Here is a 27,206-nt window from a genome sequence, read left to right as displayed (position 1 = left end):
AGTTCATCAAGATCATAGTTAAAAAGCTTGGGTGAAGATTTCATTTGGAACTGGTACTTTATCAAGCATTAATAAGGAATAATTTGTAGGTTTTACACTTGGCAATATAAAACCAAACCAATCGAAAAACTTTTGGACAAATGGAAAATATTTTAAAGCATTTTTAAGCCCCGCTGTCATCTGGTCCTAAGCGTACTTGCCAGACAAACTCTTTGCTTCTCCCACCAAGCCACCCTATTTCGAGTTCCTGAAAATAAAGAGAGTTTTTCACAAAATTACATGTAATTGTTCATTTTTTGTTCAGTGATATTTTACATATTTTAAACTGTATTTATCTATTTTCACATATGACACCTTCTATTGACTGTGAGCTCCTTAAGGAAAGGAATCAGCCAAGTGCTCAGTAAATGTTAAATGACTATTGATGAGTTAACTGATTCTTATTACTTTTTTTACCATAAGCAAAAACATTTCATTAATCTTTTAGTGTGTTCTCTCATATGTACTCTCCCCTCCCCTATTTTCTTTCTCCAACAGGAGGAGAATCTGTAGGACCTGGACATTATAAATACTATTAATTGTATTCTACATAGTCAGGGTTCTCCTATTTCTCATTATGGAATTTTAATCATTCAACAATTACATATCAAATGTTTACTCTTTGTGTCAGGAAATGGCTATGCCAGAGATGTCAAGAAGAAATACAATATAAAATCATGAAAATATAGAACTCTTTTATTTGGGTTTATTGGCATAAAGGTGTGATATAGTTTGGATATGTGTCCCCTCTAATCTCTTGATGAATTATAATCCCCAGTGTTGGACATGGGCCTGGCAGGAGGTGACTGGATCATGGGGATGAATTTTTTAGTGAATGGTTTGGTGCTGTCCTCACAATAGTGAGTTCTCATGAGATCTGGTTATTTAAGTGTGTGGCATCTTCCCCTTCCACTCTCTGCCTCTTGCTTCTTCTCTGACCATATGACATGCCTGCTCCTCTCTCTTCTCCTTCTACTATTATTGCAAGCTTCCTGAAGTCCTCCCAGAATCCAAGACACCAACATCATTTTTCCTGTACAGCCTCCATAACTGTGAGCCAATTAAACCTCTTTTGTTTATAAATTACCCAGTCTTAAGTATTTCTTTATAGCAATGCAAGAACAGCTTAATACAGAAAATTGGCACCAGTAGTGGGGTATTGCTATAAAGATACCAGAAAATGTGGAAGCAACTTTGGAACTGGGTAATGGGCAGAGGTTCAAAGAGTTTGCATTGCTCAGAAGATAGGAAGAGGAAGGAAAGATTGAAACTTCTTAGTGACTGGTTAAATGGTTGAGATCAAAATGCCAATAGTGATATGAACAATGAAGTACACGCTGACGAGGTCTTAGATGGAAATGAGGAATATACTGGAGACTGGATCAAAGGTGATGCACGTTATACCTTAGCAAAGATCTTGGCTGCATTCTGTTCATGCTCTAGGGATCTGTAGAAGTATGGACCTGAGAGTAATGACCTAGTGGATCTGCTGGAAGAAATATCTAAGCAGCAAAACATTTAAGATGTAGTCTGGCTGCCTCTAACTAACAACCTATTCAAAGATGTGGGAACACAACAAATGACTTAAAGTGGAACTTATCTTTAAAGGGGATGTAGAGTATAAAAATTTGGAAAATTTGCAGCCTAGTCATGTGACAAAGAAAGAAACAGCGTTTTTTGAGAGAGGAATTTAAGCAGGCTGTGGAGAAACCACTTGCTAGAGAAATGTGCATAACTAAAAAGAAGCCACGTGCTGATAGCCAAGAAGATAGGAAAAGGGCCTTGAAAGCATTTCAGAGACCTTTGCAGCAGGCTTTCCCACCATAGGCCCAGAGGTCTAGGAGGTAAGAAGGGTTTCCTGGGTCAGGCTTAGGGCCCCACTGCCCTGGCCAGCCTCAGAAGAGTGCTGCCTACATTCTGGCTGCTCTGGGTCCAGCTGTGGCTTAAAAGGCCACAGGTGCAGATCAGGCTTCTGCTCCAGAGGGCACAAGCCATAAGCCTTTGTAGCTTTCATGTGATGTTAAGCCTGCAGCCATGCAGAGTGCAAGAGTTAAAGAGGCTTGGCAGCCTCCATCTAGATGTTTGAGAATGTATGGGAAAACCTGGGTGCCCAGGCAGACGCTTGTTGTAGTGTCAGAGCCCGAACAGAGAACCTCTACTAGGGCAGTGCAGAAGGGAAATATGTTTTTGGAGGATCCACCCACACACAATCCTCACTGGGGCATTCCTGTTGCACTCTGCATGGCTGCAGGCTTAACATAAATAGGCAATATACAGCTTACTGTGTAATAGAGGCTCTTAAAATATACACAGTTGAAATGTCTATAATGTAAAGTATGATCTAGAGTTTTAAGTAAAAGACACTTGGTTACCTTACTCTACAAAATTTCATTTCCCTTGAGCTTGCATTGACTGAAGTATTTCCCTATCAGATGAAATGCCAGTAACATAGGCATTGTCCATAGAACTAATTGCAGCGCTCCAATGGAAGCTGTACTGTGAACTATAAATATGCCTTATATTTAAGTAATTTAATCTAAAAATCTAATTATAGGTAGTTGTGCATTTTATAAAATAAGAACAAATTCCTTTCAATGATAATTTCTGTAGTACATTTGTACATTGCTAACTTTACAAATATTTGATTTATATGCAATTCTTGAACTATGTGTATTATAAAAATGAAAGAATTATATAAATTATGGTTTCAACAACAGCTTTAAAATGTAAATTATACTATCATATTTAATGTTAACTTTGATAGACACAATTCAAACTTTTGCTAGGGATTAGTATTATCATGATGAATCTTTTGTACTATCTGATAATCTTTGGAATATGTAATTGTTAGTATTTACAAAACAAGGCTAGTGGGAAAAGAAATAAGCTGGAAATGATCTGGAAGGTCAGAAAGTCAGGGCAGCTGTCAGTTACTCTCTGGAAGTTTAGAAAAGTAGGTAAATGCTGTGAAGCCATGAAAAGGTTGTTCACAGAAAAATGAAAATCTGTTTTCATAAGCACATACTGTACTGGATTGAGAAGAACAATTCTCCTCTGGGCAACATTTACAAATCCCTATTTTCAGAATTCTGTCTGATTTATGCATATATTTGCTACTAGTGGGGGACATGCAGAATCAGCTTTTATTTGTGCATCATTTAGATGATTTGAGTTCATTGTTCAGCTCTATGAACCCACAAACTAACATGTCTAGGAACTTACATTTTCTTACCCCTGAAATAGGGATAACATCTTGCTTTGTATTCTGCAAAATTTTTGACTTTGATTCTTTTTATCAAATGAGACAAATTTTAGGGCACCAAATAAACAGACTGGGAAAGATATTTCACCTACACCACATTTCTTACTTAGTATAACATCCAAATAATATTCAAACAATACTATGTATATCTGTCAATGTTTGACACAATAGCTGAAAGCTACTCTGAATTACATAGAATAAGGGTTTATTATATCATTTATGAATTCATGATAGCTGATTAATCTATGTAAGGCTGTTGCAATGCATCTGGTATTGAGTGGAAAGTAGTCACGGTGGAAATTGGGAAGGGAAGATGGATGGAATGGGAGGGAATTGGGACAAACTGAAACTGACAAGAACAAACTGGAAGACTTGTTTGTCTCTCACCACCACAAATTACAATTATGCGGATGAGCTGCAGGATAAATTGATGCCTTTCCCCCATGGAACTGCACGTGCCCCTGGCCAGGATTTGGAGATGCTGAAGGAGCCAGCCCAGTGCGACTGGAGATGTGCCGGCTGTTGCCACACAACAAGGGCAGCTAGACTCTTTGGGATCATGAGTGTGAGCTGCAAAAGCACCTGCCCTACACCAACTTCAGACAATAAATAATGGCTTCATTATTGCCACATCTGTGCCTTCCAAAACTTGCAAAAATGTCTTGTCTCCAACTGTTACCTGAAAACATACATATGAGGGAATTCTGGGAAGATAGTTCCAGCTTAGCGCTTTGACAGTGTACAAAATCTTCATATAGGACAACAATATCATCTAACAGCTGAAAGAGGATACTTGTGAGAGTGAAATGGAGAGCGATTAAGATTTACCTCAGGACATCAGACACAAACCAAGACATATGATTGCTCTGTTATCCACATTGACTTTAGTTCTCTCCTCGAAGAAGAATGTCTTTGGAAACCCTAAGTGGGGGGATGGGGGGACAGAGGAACATTGCTCTCTTAGTAATTGAGGCTAGGGAGTTACAAAGGCTGCTGGAGATCTTCCCTCCTAGCTTCCGCAGACTCAGCCAGAGAGACCACCCTCTCAGAAAATGAAGGGGTGCCTTGATAATGTATTCTGATCTTTTGGGGCCAGAATTTGTAGGCTTTGGTTGAAATTTCTTACACATTTCTTTTGCTTTATTTATGAAGTGACAACATTCTAAACAATCAGCAGTGCAAACAAATAGGATTTATAAAGAAATGACTACAAACTAAGGTATTAGTGGATGTTGATGATTTTCCTCAAGGTCAGAATGTACAGCAACAGAGTGTGGTAAATCTCCTCCTTCCTAAGAACAAGGATCATCATTCATTAGTGTCCTCATCCATAAGAGGAAAACACCGTTATATGGTTGTACCAGCATGTCTCAAAGTGCATTTGGTAATTTTTGCAAGCATTCCACAAAATATACTTATTTCAAACCAATATTGTAAGAATTAAATACAATAATCTATGTAAAACATACGTGCCTGGCACATAGGAGAGACTCATTAAACATAACTTGAATTTGAATCTTATTACTAGGAAGTAAGATCCGTAATCTGAGAAGAGAGCCAGCAAGGACATAATGGTAGGAACCATCAATTTCTTATGAAAAGTCTTGCAGACATCTCCTGATGTGCCTTTTAAATAGATTTTCTAATGAGGTGTGCCATTTATCTACTGCTCTTGGAAATTAATTTTCCTGACTTTTTTTCTTTTCTTGGCAGTTAGCCCAGTTAAGCAGGTGCACTGTTTGTCAGGCTATGAGTTTAGCAGAGTAAAATCATTTAGGGAAGGCCCAAAGTCAGTCAGAAAGTACAAATTTAACATTTAATTTTTTACACACACACACACACACACACACACACACACACAAATATGTTATTACTTTTTAGGAAACATGGAAGACTGAAATACTAAATGCAACATTTAGGACTCTATCAACTCTCATGTGTACTGAGTTTTCAAGAAGCACATTTTGTGTGTTTCTTATTCTGATTCAAGTTTTATCTCAAATCCCATATTTTCTGCTCACTGCCCCAGGCCTCTTTGGTTCTCTTGGTCATTACACCTAAAAAGATGCATTTTACTACCCAACTTCAGTCTGTCTATGAGTACCTGAAGGAAACAAAGAGTTCTATAATTCAATATTTCCCAGACTCTAATAGAAAGTGTATTGATTCTTCATGAAATGAGGAAAAAGATAAAGAAAAATGTATTCATTTTTAAGAAGTGTTCTTAATTCTTAGACTATATTGTTCCTACATTTTTAGTCTTAAAATTCTCTTTTGAAATTGTGATAAAACCAGATACTGTTTTTATTAGTGTTTCAATAAAGGCAAGAGCCTGAGATGGGAGAATCACTTGAGCCCAGGAAGCGGAGGTTGTACTGAGTTGAGATTGTGCCACTGCACTCAAGCCTAGGTGACAGAGTGAGACCCTATCTCAAAAAAATAAAATAAAATAAAATAAAATAAATAAAATAAAATAAAGATAAATAAAAATAAAATAAAAGCTCACAAAAAACAAACTTTCCAAAACGAAACCTCAACTTCATTAAACAAATATGTATTAAATAATTAGTCAGAATATGTTAATTGCTGTAGTATCTCCTCTCCACTAGTCTTATAAATTTATAATATAGTGATCTAAGTAAATCATCCAACTGGAGTAGTAAAATATTTTGACTTTTACGCTACCAGAAAATTATTTCTGTTGAATCTTAGCTTGGAAACAAATCTATGTAAATCTATAAACCTACAAAAACCATGTGTTCCCATTTCTTATTATATGCATAGATTCAAATCTTGTTTTTATATATATATACACATATATTTTTTTTTTTTTTTTTTTTTTTGAGACGGAGTCTTGCTCTGTCGCCCGGGCTGGAGTGCAGTGGCCGGATCTCAGCTCACTGCAAGCTCCGCCTCCCGGGTTTACGCCATTCTCCTGCCTCAGCCTCCCGAGTAGCGGGGACTACAGGCGCCCGCCACCTCGCCCGGCTAGTTTTTTGTGTTTTTAGTAGAGACGGGGTTTCACTGTGTTAGCCAGGATGGTCTCAATCTCCTGACCTCGTGATCCGCCCGTCTCGGCCTCCCAAAGTGCTGGGATTACAGGCTTGAGCCACCGCGCCCGGCCTTGTTTATATTTAACATGGGTTTTTTTAAGAAGAGAAAAGCAAATTCAATAGTCATACCTTTTATTTATATTTATTAATAAAAGTATAATATGATGCCCTAATTTTCATGTGGATACTTGACAGGGGTAAAAGAAGCCTGAGATATTTTTTAATTTTGCTTTGAAATATAAAGTGCCCGTTATTTGACATAGGTCTAGCTCCAGTTACCTGGAAATATTCCAGGTTTAAACATCTGTCACACAATTTTGCTGGTAAAAAAGTTGGTTGATTGGGGTCATATTGAGTAAGAGAGGTGAAATATACATCTATTTGCATTCAGTAATGTTCCTTTTGCCTCAAGAAGTAACAGTTGAGTAACAACAAGAATAACTTAGTTTTACATTACCATAAACTATGATATACTGAGATAACCACATAGTTGTAACTGGGGATGCTTGTGTTTAATTTCATTAGGTCCCACACAAGTGCACATTTCTAAACTACTGAAGTAAGTTAATAGTAAAGATGAGTGTGGAAAAATTTCAATTGAGAAAGTTTTTTGAAGCAGAGGGAAAATGCCCATGCCTCAGATATTGAAAAGCAAGGATTGGAGCTACAATATGACTATTCAAATGTAGATTAGCAAAGTGACAGTCATTTCCTTCTGCAGTCAATAAAACAATTAGCTCACCAAAAGTGTTTTTAAATCAGGATCTTAGCTTTTCCTTTGGTTTAAAAGCATCTAAATATCCAACAATACTTGCAGATGCAAGTATTTTATTTTTTCAAAATTGCAAATCAAATGGATTTTATCTTTTAGAATCCAATGTACTTCAGGAGTTTTGCATCCTACCCTTTATTTTATTTTATTTTTTTGCATGTGTCTCACTCTCTTAGTCTCTTTTGCTGATATAACAAAATACCATAAACTGGATAGCTTATAAACAGACATTTATTTCTCACAATTCTAGAGGCTGGGAAATTCCAGATCAAATTGCTAGCAGTTTTGCTATCTGGTGAGAGCCTACTTTCTAGCTCATAGGCTTCTTGCTGTGTCCTCACATCGTGGAAGGGGTGAGCTCTGTTAGGCCTCTTTTATAAGGGCACTAATTCTGTTTGTGAGGGCTCTGCCCTTCAGGACCTAATTGCCTCCAAAGGTCACAACTCCAAAAACTATCTTGCACAGTTCACTCACATCCCTGTGAAGAGACCACCAAACAGGCTTTGTGTGAGCAACAAGGCTCTTTATTTCACCTGGGTGCAGTGGGGCTGAGTCTGAAAAGAGAGTCAGCGAAGGCAGATGGAGTGGGGCCATTTTATAAGATTTGGGTAGGTAAAGGAAAATTATAGTCAAAGGGCGGTTGTTCTCTGGTGGGCAGGGGTGGGGGTCATGAGGTGCTCAATGGGGGAGCTTTCAAGCCAGGATGAGCCAGGAGAAGGAATTTCACAAGGTAATGTCATCAGTTAAGGCAGGGACCGGCCATTTTCACTTCTTTTGTGGTAGAATGTCATTAGTTAAGGCAGGAACTGGCCATCTGGATGTGTATGTGCAGGCCACAGGGGATATGATGGCTTAGCTTGGGCTCAGAGGCCTGACATTCCTGTCTTCTTATATTAATAAGAAATATAAAACAAAATAGTGGTAAGGTGTTGGGGTGGCGAAAATTTTTTGGGGGGTGGTATGGAGAGATAATGGGCGATGTTTTTCAGGGTTGCTTCAAGTAGGATTAGGGGCGGCATGGGAACCTAGAGTGGGAGAGATTAAGCTGAAGGAAGATTTTGGGGTAAGGGGTGATATTGTGGGGTTGTTAGAAGAAACATTCGTCATATAGAATTATTGGTGATGGCTGGGATATAGTTTTGTATGAATTGAAAAACTAAATGGAATAAGAGAAGGAGAAAAACAGGTATTAAAGGATTAAGAATTGGGAGAACCCAGGACATCCAATTAGAGAGTGCCCAAGGTGGTTCAGCATCATTACTTGGTTGGTTGGTGAGTTTTTAGGCTCTATCCAAGTTTTTGGGGTGCAGTTCAAGTTGGGCTGGTGTCTGGAATGAGACTGGGGCCTAATAAAAAGGAATGTCCATACAAGAGCTCAAATGGGCTGTACCCTGTAGCATTCTGAGGACAGGCCCAAATTCTGAGAAGGGAAAGCGGTAAAAGGTTCATTCTGCCTTTCCTGAAGATTGAGGACAGTGAGGTGTATTAATGTTTCACTGAATTCCAAGAGCCTGAAAAACTGCTTGGGTGATTTGACTAATAAAAGGCTGGTTCACTATTGGACTGTATGGAGGTGGGAAGGCCAAACCAAGGAACTATGTCTGACAGAAGGGAAGAAATGACCACGGTGGCCTTCTCAGACTCTGTAGGAAAGGCCTCTGCCCATCCACTGAAAGTGTCTACCCAGACCAAGAGTTATTTTACTTGTCTGATTCAAGGCATGTGAGTAAAGTCAATTTGCCAGTCCTGGGCAGGGACAAATCCCCGAGTTTGGTGTGTAGGGAAGGGAGAGGGCCTGAACATTCCCTAGAATAGCAGATGGAACACTGAGAAGTGATTTCCTTGAGGATAGATTTCCACGATGGAAAGGAAATGAGAGGTTCTAAGAAGCAGACTAGCGGCTTGTGACCTACATGGAAGAGGTTATGAAATGATGACAGAATAGAATGGGCCTCTGAGGCTGGAAGGGGATATTTCCCTTGGTCCAAGAACCATTTGCCTTATGTGGGAAGAGATTGATAGGTGGAAGTTTCAGTGGGGGAGTGACCAGATGAGAAGGAGAAAAGCCGCCATGAGGGCTAGTAGTTGAAATGCTAGCTGGTTTTTTAGTTACCTTATCAGCATAAGCATTGTCCTGATTGATGGGATCTGATGCCTTTTGATGGCTGCTTTTTTAGCTACCTTACAGCATAGGCATTGTCCTGAGAGATGGGATCTGATACCTTTTGATGGCCTTTGCACTGAATGACTACAGCTTCCTTTGGAAGTAAATGGGCTTTGAGAAGCATTTTTATTAAAGAGGCATTAATGATGGAGGACCCTTGCATAGTGAGGAAATTTCTTTCTGCCCATATAACAGCATGGTGGTGCAGGATATGGAAGGCATATTTAGCCAGTATAAATATTGACATGTAGTCCCTTTGCAAGAGTGAAGTCCCTAGTTAAGGCAATGAGTTTGGCTTGCTGAGAGGTAGTGGAGGGGGGCAGAAAGTATATGCGTCAGGTGTGAGGAAGAAAATATATTTTGGAAGTTATAAGAACTGTAGAGAGTGAGTTGAGCATAGTTTGTGATTTTGAGAGCCTCTAAAAGTATTAAAGCAGTGGCAGCCACTGTACACAGACATGAAAGCTAGGTTAAAACAGTAAGGTCAAGTTGTTTGGACAGAAAGGCTACAGGGTGTGGTCCTGGCTCTTGTGTAAGAATTCTGACTTGACTGAAGTAATGGGGGCTGTCTGTGAAGATTTGCAGCAGTACAGCCCAGGTAATTTGCTGAGCCTGATGGGTGTCAGGGTCAGTTCAAGTGAAAGCAAAGAGAGGTTGGGATGAAGGGTGCAAAGGAATAGTAAAGAAAGCATGTTTGAGATCCAGAACAGAATAATGGGTTGTGGATGCAGGTATTGAGGAGAGTATATGGTTTGGCACCATGGGGTGGACAGGCAAAACAATTTGGTTGATAAGGTGCAGATCCTGAACTAACCTGTAAGACTTGTTCGGTTTTAGGACAGGTAAAATGGGGGAATTGTAAGGGGAATTTATAGGCTTTAAAAGGCCATGCTGTAGCAGGTGAGTGATAACAGGTGTTTATCCTTTTAAAGCATACTGTGGGATGGGATATTGACATTGAGCAGGGTAAGGATGATTAGGTATTAATGGGATGGTAACAGGGGCATGATCAGTCACAAAGGAGGGAGTAGAGGTGTCCTATACTTGTAGTTTAAGGTGGGGAGATACAGAGGGAAGATGCCAAGGGGGCTTTGGGTTGGGAAGAAGGGTAGCAATGAGATGTGGCTATAGTCCAAGAATAGTCAGGGAAGCAGATAATTTGGTTAAAATGTCTCGGCCTAATAAAGGGACTGGGCAGGTGGGGATAACTAAAAAAGAGTGCAGAAAAGAATGTTGTCCATGTTGGCACCAGAGTAGGGGAGTTTTAAGAGGTTTAGAAGCCTGGCCGTCCATACCCACAACAGTTATGGAGACAAGGGAAAAAGGCCCTTGAAAAGAAGGTAATGTGGAGTGGGTAGCCTCCGTATTGATTAAGAAGGGGATGGACTTACCCTCCACTGTGAGAGTTACCCAAAGCGTCTGTGATGGTCCATGGGGCTTCCGAGGCAATAGGGCAGTGTCAGTCTTCAGCCGCTAAGCCAAGAAGATCTGGGAAGGAGTATGAGAGCCTTGGGCCAGAGTTCCAGGGGCTCTGGGAGTGGTTGCCGCGTGAGTTAGCCAGTCCGATTTCCAGTGGGGTCCTGCACAGATGGGACATGGCTTAGAAGGAATCCTGGGTTGCAGGCATTCCTTGGCCCAGTGGCCAGATTTCTGGCACTTACAAGCAAGCTCCTGGGGGAGGAGGTTGTGGAGGAACCCCTGGCAGCTGTGGTTCAGGCATTTGGAGCTCTTGTGTGCCGGAGATGTGGCTGAGGTTTGTCTCACAGTGGAGGCAAGGAATTGCAACTCAGAAATGCATTGCTTGAAGGCAAGGTTAATTAAGTCCTGTTGTGGGGTTCGAGGGCTGGAATTTAATTTTTGGAGTTTTATTTAATATTGGGAGTGGATTGGGTAATAAAATGTATATTAAGACAGCCTATTGACCTTTTAGGGTCTAGGGCTATAAAGCGTCTCGGGGTTGCTGCCAAACGAGCCATGAACTGGGGTGGGTTTTTCATATTTGATGAAAAAGAGCATAAACACAAACTGATTTGGGATAAAGAAAAAGGAGCATTAACCTTGATTGTGCCTTTAGCTCCAGCCATCTTTTTAAGAGGAAATTGCTGGGCAGGTGGGGGAGGGCTAGTCGTGGAACAAAACTGTAAGCCGGATCAGGTGTGAGGAGGGGCGGTGATAAAAGGATTATAGGGTGGAGGAGCGGAGGCTGAGGAAGAATTGAGACCTAGCTTGGCCTGGCGATGAGCAGCCTGGGGAGGAGGGGAAAGGTCAGACACGTCTGTGTAAAAGGAAGATTGGAAAGAGGAAAGACTCAGAAACGCTTGGGGTTGGGACTGAGGGGACAGGCAGGAGGGAAAGAAGGAAGATTTGGGAAGAGTTGCATTGGGAACAGAGACTAGGGAGGGACTGATGTGTAAAAGAATGCCTGTATGTCGGGCACCTCAGACCGCTTGCCCATTTTATGACAAGAATTATTTAGGTCTTGTAGGATGGAAAAACTGAAAGTGCCATTTTCTGGCTAGTTAGAACAACTGTCTAGTTTGTATTGGGGTCAAGTGGCATTGAAGAAGAAAATAAGGCATTTAGGTTTTAGGCCAGATGTGAGTTGAAGAGGTTTTAAGTCTTTGAGAGCAAAGGCTAAGGGAGAAGAGGGAGGAATGGAGGGTGGAAAGTTGCCCATAGTGAATGAGGCAAGTCCAGAGGAAAGAGAGAATAGAGACACAGAGAGAAGGGGTGGAGGGTGCTTACCCCCCAGGAAAGTGGAGAAGGGGTAGAGACACAGAAGGGGTTGGGGGGTGCTTGCCCCCCAGAAAAGCGGTGCTTGATGCCAAGGGTGAAGGACTAAGGCAGGCGTCCCCGAGTAGTCAGACACCTCTGAAACATGGATGAATAATCAAGCAGGTGTCCCCGCATGATTAAACATCAAGGGAAGACTGTCCTCCTGAGTCCTTGACTGGCGCCAGAGTTTTGGGTTCACGGATAAAATGCGTCTCCTTTGTCTCTACCAGAAAAGGAAGGGAACTGAAATTAAGAGAAGGGAGAGATTGGAGTGTGGCGCCAAGATTGAAAGGAGAAAGAGGTTGAGGGATAGTGAGAGAGGTTGGAGAAGAGAGTAAAAAGAGGCCGCTTACCCGATTTAAAATTGGTGAGATGTTCCTTGGGCTGGTTAGTCTGAAGACCAGAGGTCGTAGGTGGATCTTTCTCATGGAGCAAACAGTAGCAGGATAGGGGATTGATCTCAAGGGAGGTCCCGATCTAAGTCACAGCACCAAATTTCACATTTCACTCAGTCCCTGTGAAGAGACCACCAAACAGGCTTTGTGTGAACAACAACGCTGTTTATTTCACCTGGGTGCAAGCGGGCTGAGTCTGAAAAGAGATTCAGCGAAGGCAGATGGAGTGGGGCCATTTTATAAGATTTGGGTAAGTAAAGGAAAATTATAGTCAAAGGGCGGTTGTTCTCTGGTGGGCAGGGGTGGGGATCAAGAGGTGCTCAATGGGGGAGCTTTCAAGCCAGGATGAGCCAGGAGAAGGAATTTCACAAGGTAATGTCATCAGTTAAGGCAGGGACCGGCCATTTTCACTTCTTTTGTGGTGGAATGTCATCAGTTAAGGCAGGAACTGGCCATCTGGATGTATATGTGCAGGTCACATGGGATGTGATGTCTTAGCTTGGGCTCAGAGTCCTGACACTATCACTTTGGTATTTGGATGTCAACATATGAATTTTTGTGGGGGCATAGATATTTAGATCATAGAACTCACTAAAGGAGAGGGACAGACTGGTCATTTTAGTCTAATATTGGTATTATCCAGAAATCATAAGGAGAGTGAGTGAGAGTTAGAGAGAAAAGAAAAAGAAGAAGAAGAAGAAAGAAGGAAGAAGGAAGAGGAGGAGGAGGAAGAGAAAGAGGAAGAAAGAAAGAGAGACTGAACAGGAAAAAAGAAGAGGAAAAAATTATATTGCAATTAGAATTTTTGTAAAATCAATCCTCCAAGTGAGGTTAATATTAGAAGCACCATGGGTATTTTATTAACCCATTTTTTTTTATTATACTTTAAGTTCTAGAGTACATGTGCACAATATTGTCACATGTATACATATGTAACAAACTTGCACGTTGTGCACATGAACACTCCTCAAAACATGTTGGTGTGTTGCACCCGTTAACTCATCATTTACATTAGGTATATCTCCTAATGCTATCCCTCCACCCTCTCCCAACCCCACGACAGGGCCTGGTGTGTGATGTTCCCTTCCTGTGTCCAAGTGTTCTCATTGTTAAATTCACACCTATGAGTGAGAAAATGTGGTGTTTGTATTAACTCAACTTTTAACGTCATCATGTTTTGAGGAGTGTTCATTGAGAGTAAAGATAAGAGACTCCAGAGAATTTCAATCTATGTATATGGTCTCTATGTAAATCTCATTGAATGAAAATCTATTCAGACACTTAACTTTGAAGTTAAATCACTTACATAATTTTGATTTATTGTTCAGATGCCCATATACAACTATTTAAATGTTCTATTTTTAAGATAGAACATTTATTCCTAAGTATGGCAATAGCAAAATATTCACTTATTTTTAAAGTAAGGCATTTAAATATATGAAAATGAGGTTTCCTCGTACTTTTCTCTTTACAAAAGCATCTGAAAGGTGCTGCATTGAAGCATCTCATAATTTATTTCACAATCTGATTACTCATTCTGAAATCAAATTATTCAATATTTCTATATTTTGCTAAATCATAAAGTGTTAAATAAAAAATTCATTTTAACATACCTATTTAGTTTCAAGAAAATTTTACAGCATAGCTTTTATTCCGCATTTTTGTCCATATGAGGATCTTGTATACTGTAAACAAAATTATCAAATGCAAAGAATATAGCACAGTAACTGGATTCAATTTTCATTGGCTTCCACCTCTGCGTTTCATTATTATTTTTACCTTTGCTCCTCTCAAATTGCTATCAGTTAGCCAGGTCTTCCTGAATTAATCCTTTAGTATAAATAATTTTAAAGAATCAATATAAGTGAATATAAAAAGAGGATCTCAAAAAATGAGCCTCTCTTAAAATGCTTCTGTGTGGAAAATCTATTTTTAAAACATGGTTTTAGGACTATAAATTATTACTATTTTGGTTACAACAAAAGTGGCTTATCAGATGCCAAAATATCAAGTGTTGCTTCTGGAACTGAAGCAATTTATGCAAATATAGCCATCCTTCCTGCATTTTTCAAGAAAAAATAATAGGAAAATGTGTAATTCCGGTACTATGCATTTAGAAACCTCCACTGGCAGGATATAAACTCATCTTAGGGGTTAAATACAGAGGAATACAGGTGTTGCAATAAACGTTTTTGGATGTTTTACTTATGTCTCTAATTTTGTCTTTACTTTCAATTTGAAATAAAACAGAAAATAAGAAAGCAATAAATTCATGGGAGAAAAAAAGGCATTTGGCCCTAAGAGGTTGAAACCCCTTCCCCTGTGATGACAATAATTAAAAATGGCAGTTCTAACATCATTGAAGTCAACCAAACATACTGAGGACAAGTGGCCCAATTTATGAGAAATTGTTTGGACTTAAAAAGCTCTAAAGTACAACGTCTTGAGTAAACATTAAGTCAATGAAGACACCAAATTTCACTGTGAATGTATGGGCACATATTTTTGTTTATTCATAAATACCTGTGCCTAGTATTGTTGATGCTGGAAACTCCAGGACCCAAAGTCTCAGAAGACTATTACATTCACTATGAATGCTTTTTGTTTCCAATGAATTCTGCTTAGAAATAAATTAAATTAGCATTTCTACCCGACATCCTTAGGAAATAGTTGACTATTACAAATAATGCCAGACCTTGAGCCCAAACTGTTTCATAAGCCTTTGTATTCTCTGAGCTACATTTCTGAGTCTAAGAAACCTATTAACTTAGTGGAGACAGCATTGTTTTATGCATATACCGACCCACCACTTCAGATTTTAAAAAATATTTTTGTTTTGTTTTCCTATCTGTTTTTCCTTTCTTCTCATCTGAGGCTGTGGGTTGAGAATGAGGAAACACATCTGAAGTTTCATTTGGCACTGGGAAAGTTCTGAGGAAATCTGTTTACCTTCAAGACAAAGACTAAGTAATTTCACAGGAATTTAAGCAAAAAATGACATGTAACTCAGGGCATATTAAATGACACATAATTTGCTGAAATTTTTCTTAACTTGATAAAAATTTCACCATCAGAAGCAAAAGTATTCATATACATATTTGCAGAAAGGGAGAAAAACTAGTCACTTAAAATTATTTCTTTAGGTCTAGAAAATTATCTCTATGTATTTTGAAATAACTTTCCTCACATACCAAAATTAGAACCATGTAGATATCAATTATATATTACACTTAGAATATTGTACATAATCAGTGCTCAATAATTATTGTAAAAGAGAAATCTCTGTTTAGCCAACCTCATACTGAGTACTACCATACAGAAGGTACATACAGCAACATATACCAAGTTTACTTGTTCCTGGTTTGGGTAGCATTCATGACATTATAAAAAACCCTTACCTCAATTTAGTTCTAAATATTTGAATCTGAATATTTTCTGGGAGGTCAGGGGCAAGCATTAGTTCTTTCATGAGTTCCAGTGAAAACACTCTTTGGATTTCATGGACCTTACCAAGCTTGGCTATGAGGGTGCAGTGACTAAGTGATCTCTTGCTAATATTTATAGCAACCTGCATTTATGGAGTGTTGTTGTATGTTTGAGCTAAATGGTCATGAAATTTAAACTGATAATTATCTAACATTTATTAAATCATATGTTATGCCTTATATGCTGATATCCTTTGGTAGTGCCCCACCCAAATATGATCTTGAATTATAGCTCCCATAATTCCCACATGTTGTGGGAGGGACCCAGTGGGAGATAATTGAATCATAGGGGGCAGTTTCCCGCATACTGTTCTTGTGGTAGTGAATAAGTCTCCTGAGATGTGATGGTTTTATAAGGGCTTTCCCCTTTCACTTGGCTCTCATTTTCTCTTGCTGGCTGCCATATAAGATATGCCTTTCACCTTCCATCATGACTGTGAGGCCTCCTCAGCAACGTGGAACTGTGAGTCCATTATAACTCTTTATCTTTATAAATTACCCAGTTTCGGGTGTATCTTTATCAGCAGTGTGAAAACGGACAAATACACATGCTTTACACCAAAAAGTTTATGTATACTGTGCTTCAGTGAACACCAATAAGTGCCATCTGGTGCAAGCAGAGTCATGGGCAGAAGGGCAGAAGATTCCTGGGACCCCTGTTTTCTTACCTTCCTGTGGAGTGGCTCAGACAGATGCAGATGGGCAAATCTAGAGACTCCACCTCTTAGTTGTTCTTTCCTTTGAAGGAAAGCATGAGGGTAGCATTAAGGTTGGGGTTAATCATTTGAGTTTGAGTGCTGTGCAGTCAGAGTTTAGGTGCCAAGTGCATCAGGAAATACTGGAAACACCAGTTGTGTAGCACTTGAAGACTTTGGGAGAAATTGAGATGATACACAGGCCTCCTTGTTGAGGGGAGGGGAAGCTATTAGTTCCGGCTAGCAAGCTCAGAAGAACTTTTGGTCATTCAACAGACAATCTTGCTTATTTCTTCACATTGATGTTTACTAATTACCAGGCATTGTACCATTTGAAGTGTCTATATTATCTCATGTATTACGCATAAGGTCCTTATGCAGTCTTATTTTTATTGTCATTTTATGGTTCAGCAAATGGAAGCACGGAGTACTTTATCCTTTTCCCCACTAACTGAATATGTTACAAATTGGAGTACAGAGAGGTTGAATACAGGAATAACAGGCATTAGAGGGTTGAGGTCTTGATTTAGAATAGTGACTTTGGAAAAGCAAGGCATTGCTAACTTTTATAGATGTGGCAAAAGTTAGTCTTCTCAATATCATAGAGCTAATAGGTTGGGGAAGTACCAGGACTAGAGAAAAGTGAGCAAAGTACCATGGGTGCAAAATTGGAGTCCTCCAAAACACTCAAAAATTGAAATAAATAATATTTTCATGCAGAATTTAAATTTTCAAAATTAATGCAAAAATCTATGATGATGAAAATATCAACATTTTAAATACAGGAAGAATGATTATTACTGTTTCTTCTTTTGTTTCAGTATAGTTGGCACAGAACTGGGTAGGAAGCTTGAACTTGAATACTATCAGTCTGAACTCAGAGCCCAAACTTGTAACCATTGTTTGCTGATGTTTCTCAGGATATGAAAAATAAAGAAGGATCAAATATTACCTACAGACTCTGAGACTAATGGCCAAAGATAACAGTGAAACTATGGACTTGATTTTTTAGAAGGGAAGCTGAGAAAATGATTATTTTTCTTGTATAGTCCCATTTAGAAACTTAAGTATGTGCATAGTTTAGCTTCAAAACCAGAGGACAAATAAAAATCTTATTTAACTTTAAACTTTTCTTGGCCTCTCTTGTCTCTCTTGGCACTCTTTCATCAGTGCCAAGAATCCAATTACTGACCACAAGTAACCTAAAGCAGTTTTCCCGGCATTCAGTGGTATATTTTTCTGTAAGAAAACTTGGATACAATTAAGAATGACTTGAACACTGAGAAACATTTCTTATCTCATATAACAGAAGTGCTGAAGGTAGGGTGATTTCAACATTGGATACTTCAAGGCCTTAGCAATGTCATCGTGGACTCATTTTTTTTTTCCCCCCAGTTTTAATCCTTGCCTTTCTCAAAGAGCCAGCTACTGTTCTCATGGTTACCAGATGACTGCAGCAGCTGCAAGCTTTTTTGTTCCCAGGCAGTAAAGTCTTTGTTCTTCCTTTTAAGAGCAAGAAAACCCCTTCTAAAATCTCCCCACCCAAAACATGACCCTAGAATCAATTGTGATTTTATATTTTTTGTTTTGACAGCATATAGCACAATAGTTAAGAATCTTGTTTCGGTGGCCTAAAGTGGGTGTAAAATGTGGCTCCATCACTTACTAGCTATGTAACCTGAGGCATCTTATTTAAATTATCTGTACCTTAGTTTTCCTATGTTTTACAAAAAGGTAGAAAATAATATACCTACGTCACTGGGTTGTTGAGAAGAAAATGTGAGTTAATACATGTAAAGTTTTTATAATGGTGTCTATTATTTTTAAGATGATCATCACTGTCATGTATGCAGTTAAACTTAGGGAAATATGAAAGCTCAGAAAGTAAAATTACCTAAGTATCTCTTTAAAAAAAGACATCAATAAAATTTTTAGTTTGCACTGAATAATATTTTTTTCCATTGATATGATCTGAATTTGGATGTGAGGTCTGAAAGAGATAATAAGAATTAACTTCAGGACTACTGTCTTATTTAAGTGTGTGGTGTGTGTGTGTGTGTGTGTGTGTGTGTGTATTTAGGTTTTGGAAGAAGTGGTCCGCATGGCTGAAAATCAGAAAATCAGAAGCTGATCTGAAGCTGGCAATGATAACTTCATAAAAATAGCCTGCTTTGACTATTTTAGAGCCAGGCAACATATATATGTCTGCAAAGTACATATAGTGCATTTAAGCATAAGCATAATTAAACTGATTTCAATTTTGTTGGATTTTATTGTTAAGCTCTTCAGTTAACACTTAGAAAGAGGGGAAATGGAGAAATAGTCTCAATCTATTCTCATCATAAAAATCTCATTTGCAGATTTTTCCATTAGGTATAAAATATACCAGTGCTAAAAATGCCTTTAATAGTGCCAGAAAAATCCAGTTCCTTACATATGATTCTTTTAAAATCCTCAATTGCAATTATAGAATTATATTTCATTTCCTTTGTCTAAGGTTTAATCTCACCATTCAAATGTCCATTTCTTGCTCACATGAAACTCTCTGGAATGTAGTAAAATGGGTTGCAAAGAGTGAAAGTACGTTATCAATGAATAATGGAGACAGGCTTCCCAGAGAGCAGCATTTTATACCGGGGGTCACTGAATGGTCTATGTGCTCCACGAATCCCTCAGAATGGAATATAAAATTAAAAATTAAAAAATTTCCCCAGAAATACTCTCTTTCATATAATTTTCCCATCTCTATGAGATCTTCCCATCAGTATAAACCATGGTACATTCTTCCTATTTGAACAGTGGTAAAAACAGAAAAACTCACTATGATCCTAGTTCCTCTTCTAGTATTACTCAATTTCTGTCATAGACAGAAAAATATACTCACTGCCTCTACTGAATTACACCTTCTTGGTTCCTTCTTCCTCTCTCTTTCTTGCTCACTCCTGCTCTGCCTGTCACTCTCTCCGTCATGTCCCCTCAGAATCCATTGCAGGCTTCTTCCTATCTCTCTGACTTATCTCCCTGACATTTGTTTAAGTGTCTCTGGGTCAACTTCCTTGGTGATCTCACTCATTGTTATGGCTTTGACATCTTCTGTCTTCTGTTGGATTCTGAAGCTTCTGTTTTCAAGTAGAACTCCTCTTTTCTACATCACATTGCATTATACAAATGTCTACATCTTGATGTAAGTATCTAATAGGCAACTCAAATTTTGAAAGTCTAAAACTCAGCTACTTTTCTACTCCCAACCCTACCCGAACCCAACAAGAATCTTGTTTCTCTCCAGTCCTCCCCCAGCTCAGGGCATTTCCTTCCTTCCCGTTTCTCACACCAAAAACCTAGAAGTTATCCTGAATTAATTTCTGTCACATCACAACCACACTGGAAGCATCTACTATTAATTCTGTCTTTGAAATACATTCAGAATCTGATTGCATCTCACCACACACACTGTTACCACCCTGATAGAAATCACCATCATCTTTCTCTTGGATTATTTCAGTTGGCTTCATATTTGTTTTCCTGTTTCCAGCCTGGCACCCTTTCAGTCTTCAACACAGCAAAGGAAGTCAAATCACTTCATCTTTCTGCTCAAATCTTCCAATGACTTCCTGCGTCAATCAGAGTAAAAGTCTAATTTTATGTACTTAACCTTTAGATAACATAATACATTGATAAAATTCTCATCTCTTAAATATATCAAACAGAGAAGAATCTCTGAAAAGCTAAAATAGTTTTTAAAATTAAGGAAAACATAGGTCTAAAATTTAATTACAGATGGATAAAAAATCAGAGGTAATTTATACCATATTTCTAGATAGATCACCTCTGTAATCACATCCTAAAGGCTATGCTTGCCTCTTCAGAGCAGTTTTCATATGATTGAAAAAACAAACTTTTGGAAATTCCTAATCATTTACTTGCATTTTTTATGATTCAATCTTTCATTTCACAAATATTTTGTATCTCCTAGGACATAGAAAAAGGAAGACTTATAGATTCTATCCATTGAAGTTACTAGTAGTTTGAATAACTTTTTAATTTAATGTGCAGGGATGACTAACAGATAAATACAATCTATTCCAACTAGAGCTTGATATGATCACTAACTTGACTATTCCAGATTCTTCCTGTGGTATCACAAATTAGAGTAAATGGGCCTATCAGTCTTAATTTTGCCACAACTACCTTAGTCAACTTGCAGAACTTGTTATTTGTCTGAAAACTTACAGAGTCATCTTTTCTATAATGCTGTCCCATACAATATGGGCCGAAATGATTTCTTCCATTCCTGAACATCCGTAACACAGGGTTTATTTGCAATCTGGGTAACATAAATACACATTATTTTAATTCACGCCTAATTTTTTTCCTGTGTTAACTCTTATTTGGATTATAAACTTCTCAAGGGCATTTTCTTTCTTGGCATGCATGCATATTATAGCAAGATAAAGTTTCTATTTCTGAGCAAAAAATTGTAGCCAGGAGATATTTAGAATATCTGAAATGAATATGAAATTGACATATTCATTGTGTCAAAAGAACAAATCAGTAAAAACAGCTTTTCTTAAGTTCTTTGGAAATGATTGCAATTTTTTTCTTTCTTTCTTTCTTTTATTACTTTTAGCAAGCTCTATTGCCAAGATTGGCTCGGATCCTTTAAAACTTGTACATGATGCTGTGGAGGAAACCACGGACTGGATCTATGGCTTCTTTTCTTTGTTATCCGACATAATCTCATCTGAAGCTGATGAAGAAGATGATGGTGACGAAGACACTGATAAAGGTACAAAGAACATAAATACATATCTAACTGCTAGGACCAATATTAGATATGTATTATAGTGGCTTGCCTCAGTTTACATTCAAATGAGCCCTTGGGTCAAGCTAAAACAAAATGAATACACTTCTCACTGCTAAAAGCATATCAACAGGCTGCCAAACACAGTAAATTGGTCTTTATTTGATTTTTATCTTATAGCTTATCTGCCATTACGATAAAGATGTCAACATTAAATGTTAATATTAATGTAGCATTACAACAAAGAGAGTCTCATTATGCACTACTATAAAACCACAATGCAAACTCACATTTATATGATTCTTTGGAAAAAATAGTAGTTATTTTTCAAGTTTATCTCTAGGAAGATTAAAATAAAAACAGTAAAATTAGAAATACATGTAAGTGTTTTATACACATATGTCATATTTATAGTCAAATAGCAGAAAGAAATCTTACTAAAAGTACAATCAAAAGAGTAAATTTATTGAACCAAATGGTGGTGTAGAATAGAAGGGCACATTCTAAATGTCCTAACAATTATGCAACTAACCTATGTGCTCTCTTATGTATATTAATGAATAAAAGGAAATAGTCAACTCAAACCACATAAAAACTGCTATTGAATGGGTATGAAAGAAACAAAGCATTATGATTCCATCTATTAGATAACATTTTTAGGGTCAGTCTTAGTCATCAGAAATCATGTATTCAGCCTTGACTACCAGGAAAGCTTTTATTATTAGAGTACTTTTATAACTTTTCCTGAATTTATATTTGTTTTGGCCCCAGTAAGAGTTCAAGATGAACAATAGAGAATTGAAATTAACATGTATAACCTATAATGTATAATTTGGATCACTGCCATAGTTTTATTGAATTCATAAAAATGAAACAATCTTATATAAATGTACATAAACAAAGTTTATACTTAAAAACTGGAATTTGGGAAGCAAAGTAATGTAAAGACTATGATTGTTAAAACTAATAGTTTTTTTAAATGAACAAAGAAAGGGGTAAATAATGATGTCTTGTTCTATGTTAAAATATTTTCTAATTTTTTGTTTCAATCTTGGTCTAGGAGAAGTAGAGGAGCCTCCCTTGAGAAAAAAAGGTTTGTTGTTTTCACCTTTGATAATAATTCTTTTTCTCTTATGGTAATACCAGTTTTTAGCATGGTTCAGATATATTTTACTTGAGTTGTAGGCTTAATTTATTTTAATATGAAGGTTTTGTTTAATAATTAGGTCAAGATTTATAGTCAGTAAAAAAAAAAATACTCAATCTCTTTTCCAATGAAGAAGATCTCACTATTTTTCTGTTGATTATTTTTTAAATACCTTCTTCAGTAGATTTGTATGGATTCATTTATACACAGACCAATATGAGCTGGAATTTGAGGAATGAGGGGAGAATTCTGTAGCCTTAGAAATGGCCCAGAAAATGATGACACCCATGATTTATTCTCACCATGGTCAGATGTATTGATTTTAAATTTTTATTCTTATTCTTTTCCTTTTTATTTTCTTGCCATCATTATTTTGCATGTTAGGTGATGACCGTGGGCCAGGACAACAAGATGGTGAGGGACATAACAGTCTAGGAGGCAAAGGCATATCCAGTCAGTATGTGTGATGTGTTATTGTCATGGAGTGGAGTCACCTGGATGTGCCTGGATGTGCTGTGGAGGAATTCCTTGCAGGAATAGATAAGATGACTGAGTGAGGTGGTCACAACCTGAATGAAGAGAATGATAAACCTCGGACAAAGAAGGACAGCAATGGGGCAGGAATTTCAGAAGCGCAGGAATTTTGACAGGCAGGGGTAGGAACTTCATGGAAGTTCCACTGGGGAGGTAGTACCATCCTGAGGTACATTTGTTGTGAGAAAAGAGCCAATATTTAAGCCAGATTTAAAACAATTGCAATGTTTTAGTCACTGCTACACATGGGCAGGCTGTCGAAGGCACTTACCCAGGAAGATAACCCTGGCTTCTGTTGCTGTCTCCTAATACCTACTGTGGATTCAAACAGCGGGATCCAAACTTACAGTTTCAGCCTTTCCCGAGAAAATGATGAGTACCTCACACTATCTGGGGTAAAATCCACTTAGTGTATGCTAAATTAGAAACTTTGGATTTGTAACTTATGCAGCAAAAAAGGGCTAAGCCAGTCAAACTCAACTGTGGCAAAGGCATCTAGAAATGAAAATGTTTATAAAGCTCTGTGAGGAGAAAGGAAGGGTTTCTATACCTAGAAATCCAGAATGAGAACTCGAGCACTCAAGACAGACTTCAGCCATGAAATTCAGGTTTAGAGATTCTAGATTTGTCTATAAACTTCAAGAGATCAGGAGCAGTGTCTTTCTGTAGCTGATTTCCCATAGAGAGTGAACATAGACAAACTTTAAGTCAGTTATTAGTCACTATCTGGAAATAACAGCTTATGCATGTTTATTTTCATTGGAAATGGAAGAGGGGAAAACAGATAAATGATGTTTGCTCATTTATACTTATAAACTGAATTCCATAAGACTATCATAAAGCCATATTTTTCATAAATTGATATTTACTATTTAAGAAATCTGTTCTTTTGACTTAAATTTTTCTTTGAAATTCTTTAAAAATTAAGCTTCATATAGTAATTAGTATAAACTGCAAATTCATACAAAGCTGTTTTACTATTGTTTCTTAAATTATTTCCTTGATTGAGCAAATCAAATTTTTACCAGAAAAACTATTAAATAGTTGTTTAGGGTACTTTTAAAAAATGTTAGAAATGCTTATTAGTTAAAAATAGTCTAAGGGATATATGTCCTTCAACACATGTACATTAATGTCTTTAAAGATTACATACTCAAAATTAGGGGAATTGACTTTAAATCACCTGAATATATTTTCTTAATAGTATTATTCACAGTTACATGAAAAAAATTGACATTTAAGTAAAAATCTCAGATGCCCTATCTTGGGTAGAGGCTATGTAATAATTAACCTTAATTGAAAGTGAACTCAAGAAGATCATTTCATTGTAATTATTATTTTTTATGTGTAAGCTTTTCTTTCATAGAAGTGTAGAGGCAATGAGAGCTTTAAAGTAGTAGGTAATAGTTTATAAAACATTTATAATATATATTCTACATTTCAAGTATACTTTTAACATTATTATCGGGGAAAAATTCTATAAATTACTCTTGTCTTATAGGTTATTTTATTCATTTTTACATTTACAAATTTTGGTTTAAGAAAGAATTTGGGGGCAATGTAGAATGATAGTCTCTTAAAACATTTGTTTTTCACCCATCTAAATGACTCTTCATTAACGCCCTTGTCAATTCATATATATTCAATAATATTTAGTCATTGTATATTGCCTAAATTATCAGGCTGTAGCATTTTTTATTCAACTGCCCTATGTCTACCTAAAACATTTTATTTGAGTACGCTTTATTTGTTGAGTTATTGCTATTTTTAACAAAATAAAATTTCAGCCAGCTTGTTATTTGTGGTTGAAGTCTGCAGTTCTTAATTTGATTTGGAATAATGGTGTAGTCAACTAATCTCAGGGTTGCAGTATTGATTATTAAACGGATTATTAATATGGATGAAATATGTGATTCTGCTAGTCCGTGGAATCAGTTGTTATATATAAATATAACTTCAGGGTATTACATGTGGTACCTAGTGTCTTTATGTTCTTCATGCATAGTTATTTTTCAACTTGTCAACATTTTAAAATACTAAGTTCTATTATAAAACACTTCATGATGAGACCCCAAGGCACTGAATCTTTAGAAAATACTATATTTTATTACACAATTATCTAAAAATTATAACTATGTAAACCAAATACTATTATAAATCACATTTTCTGAAAAAAATATTTTTTGTATATAGTGGTATACTATCTGGAGGTGTGCTTTTAAGCGATATTTTTGACACCAGGGTATATATCATGGAAATGTTAACACCTCACTTTCTAAGGGGTAAATAAGAGCAGAGAGATTTAAAGGAATTGAATGCCATTTGAGTGTTTTCCTAAAATCGATCTGCTTGAGAGCATGCCCAGGTTTATAACTGTACTATTTTCACTTCAGATATAAGTAAATTTGTTGTTGGTTCTTCATGTCATTTGATATTACTTGGAAGGAGACAAAAAAATTAAGTAACATTGCCCTAATAATATTGTGCGTGTGTCTCTCTCTCTCTCTGTGTGTGTGTGTGTGTGTGTGTGTGTTTATAGAGATGTGCATAAGGCTTCTCAATATTTGTATCTTTAAAAGTAAAATATAAGGTTAGATTTGTTGATGAAGCCTGTCTCATTCTAACTGTAAAATACATTAATCCACAAATAGGTGAACTACTTTTAAAGCCCCATTCACTAGATGGCATTCTAAAAAAAATTCCCCTTTTCAGGTTTAATAATAACTTATGAAGATTTGCAATATATTAACCTTTAGATTCTTAGATTCTTATAGTCTAAAGGTTAATATATTACAGGATATGAAATCACAGAATATGAAGGAAATTTTAAAATTTCAATATACACAATTTTTTTCCTTAGAGAATCATAATGTAGCTCTTGAGTAAAATTTGTATGAGAGAGATGGAATGAAAATATGAATTCAAAAAGAGAAAGATAAAAAATTTCCAAATGTTAAGAAATAATTTTTTGATAAATATTTTAAGTTGATAATGAAATCTAAAAATATTATAGTGTTTGGATTCCATCAACTCAGTTTTTAAAAGAGATATGGCAACTTTATTTTTAAATGTCAACATTTACAATAATCTATAAATTATATCACTTGTAATCCTTTAACTTATGATGAAAAATTTTAGAACTTGTGGAAAGGGATGCAGAGTTTTGCAAAATTTCTAAGAAATGTAAAAAGGAAAAAATTGAACATGATTGTAATAGAAAATAAACATTTTGCTTTCTGGGTAACTCCTAGGTTTGTGAGTGAGAGCAAAGCACAGAGGTCTAAGATTTCATGACGGCACAATGTATATCCTTAGCTAATCACTACAACAGAATACGGACATGTTTTATGCCTTCTGGGATTAAACTCAATCAACAAATGTATTTTTCAATTAATCTTTTTCAAGTGTTTTCTATGAGACAAGCAATGAGCTGGTAGAACAGAACATGTACTATGTGCTTACCACATTGCCAAAGACTAATGATGAAAATTTATTAAATAAAATAATAAATGACCATAATGGAGTTTTGAAGTGGTATTGCTAGCATCAGGATCAACGCAACATGTTATTTTATAGCTTAAGTAATTGCAAAGGTGTAAAAGATCACCTTACTTAGTAAAATGTCCTGCAAATACCACAGTTAAAAGTTTAATGAATACATGATCAAAAAAGACAGTAAATAAGATAGAATAGTTGGGGCATTGTATATTTGATAAAGATGAGGGTAAATCTTTATATCATTTACCCTCATCAAAAGATGAGGGTAAATCTTTATATCATTTACCCTCATCAAAAGATGAGGGTAAATCTTTACATGATTTTATCATTAATAAATTGAACTGAAAGAATATGAAAATATGAATAATAGCAATGATATTATAAATGGATATACTCTATTTTTTAGAAATATAAATTAATTTTAATTCCTTTAATTATTCATAAAGACCCAAAGTTAAAGTAAAAACCAGGGCCAGACTCAGTGACAGATAGAGATGCACACACACACACACACACACAAACACACACACACTCAGAGAGAAAGAAAAAGGGAGGGAAATAAAGAGAGAGTGAAAATCCAAAAGTC

At 36.9% G+C, this 27,206-nt stretch overlaps 1 protein-coding gene across 3 annotated transcripts in view; it reads left to right on the top strand.

Moving 5' to 3' along the window:
- The window catches only part of TRDN (triadin), a 273,616-nt gene that overhangs the window by 61,583 nt on the left and 184,827 nt on the right, over positions 1-27,206 (top strand). For all 3 annotated transcript variants that reach the window (XM_073022439.1, XM_008007178.3, XM_038000956.2), the window contains exons 3-4: positions 21,268-21,426; positions 22,502-22,534. In XM_073022439.1, the coding sequence (XP_072878540.1) occupies positions 21,268-21,426; positions 22,502-22,534 (192 nt within the window). The remainder of the gene's footprint in view (positions 1-21,267; positions 21,427-22,501; positions 22,535-27,206) is intronic.

This window comes from Chlorocebus sabaeus, chromosome 13, assembly GCF_047675955.1.
Source record: "Chlorocebus sabaeus isolate Y175 chromosome 13, mChlSab1.0.hap1, whole genome shotgun sequence".
NCBI lineage: Eukaryota > Metazoa > Chordata > Mammalia > Primates > Cercopithecidae > Chlorocebus > Chlorocebus sabaeus.
The sequence above is the reverse complement of the archived record's forward strand: the minus strand, read 5'-3'. Positions and strand labels throughout refer to the sequence as shown.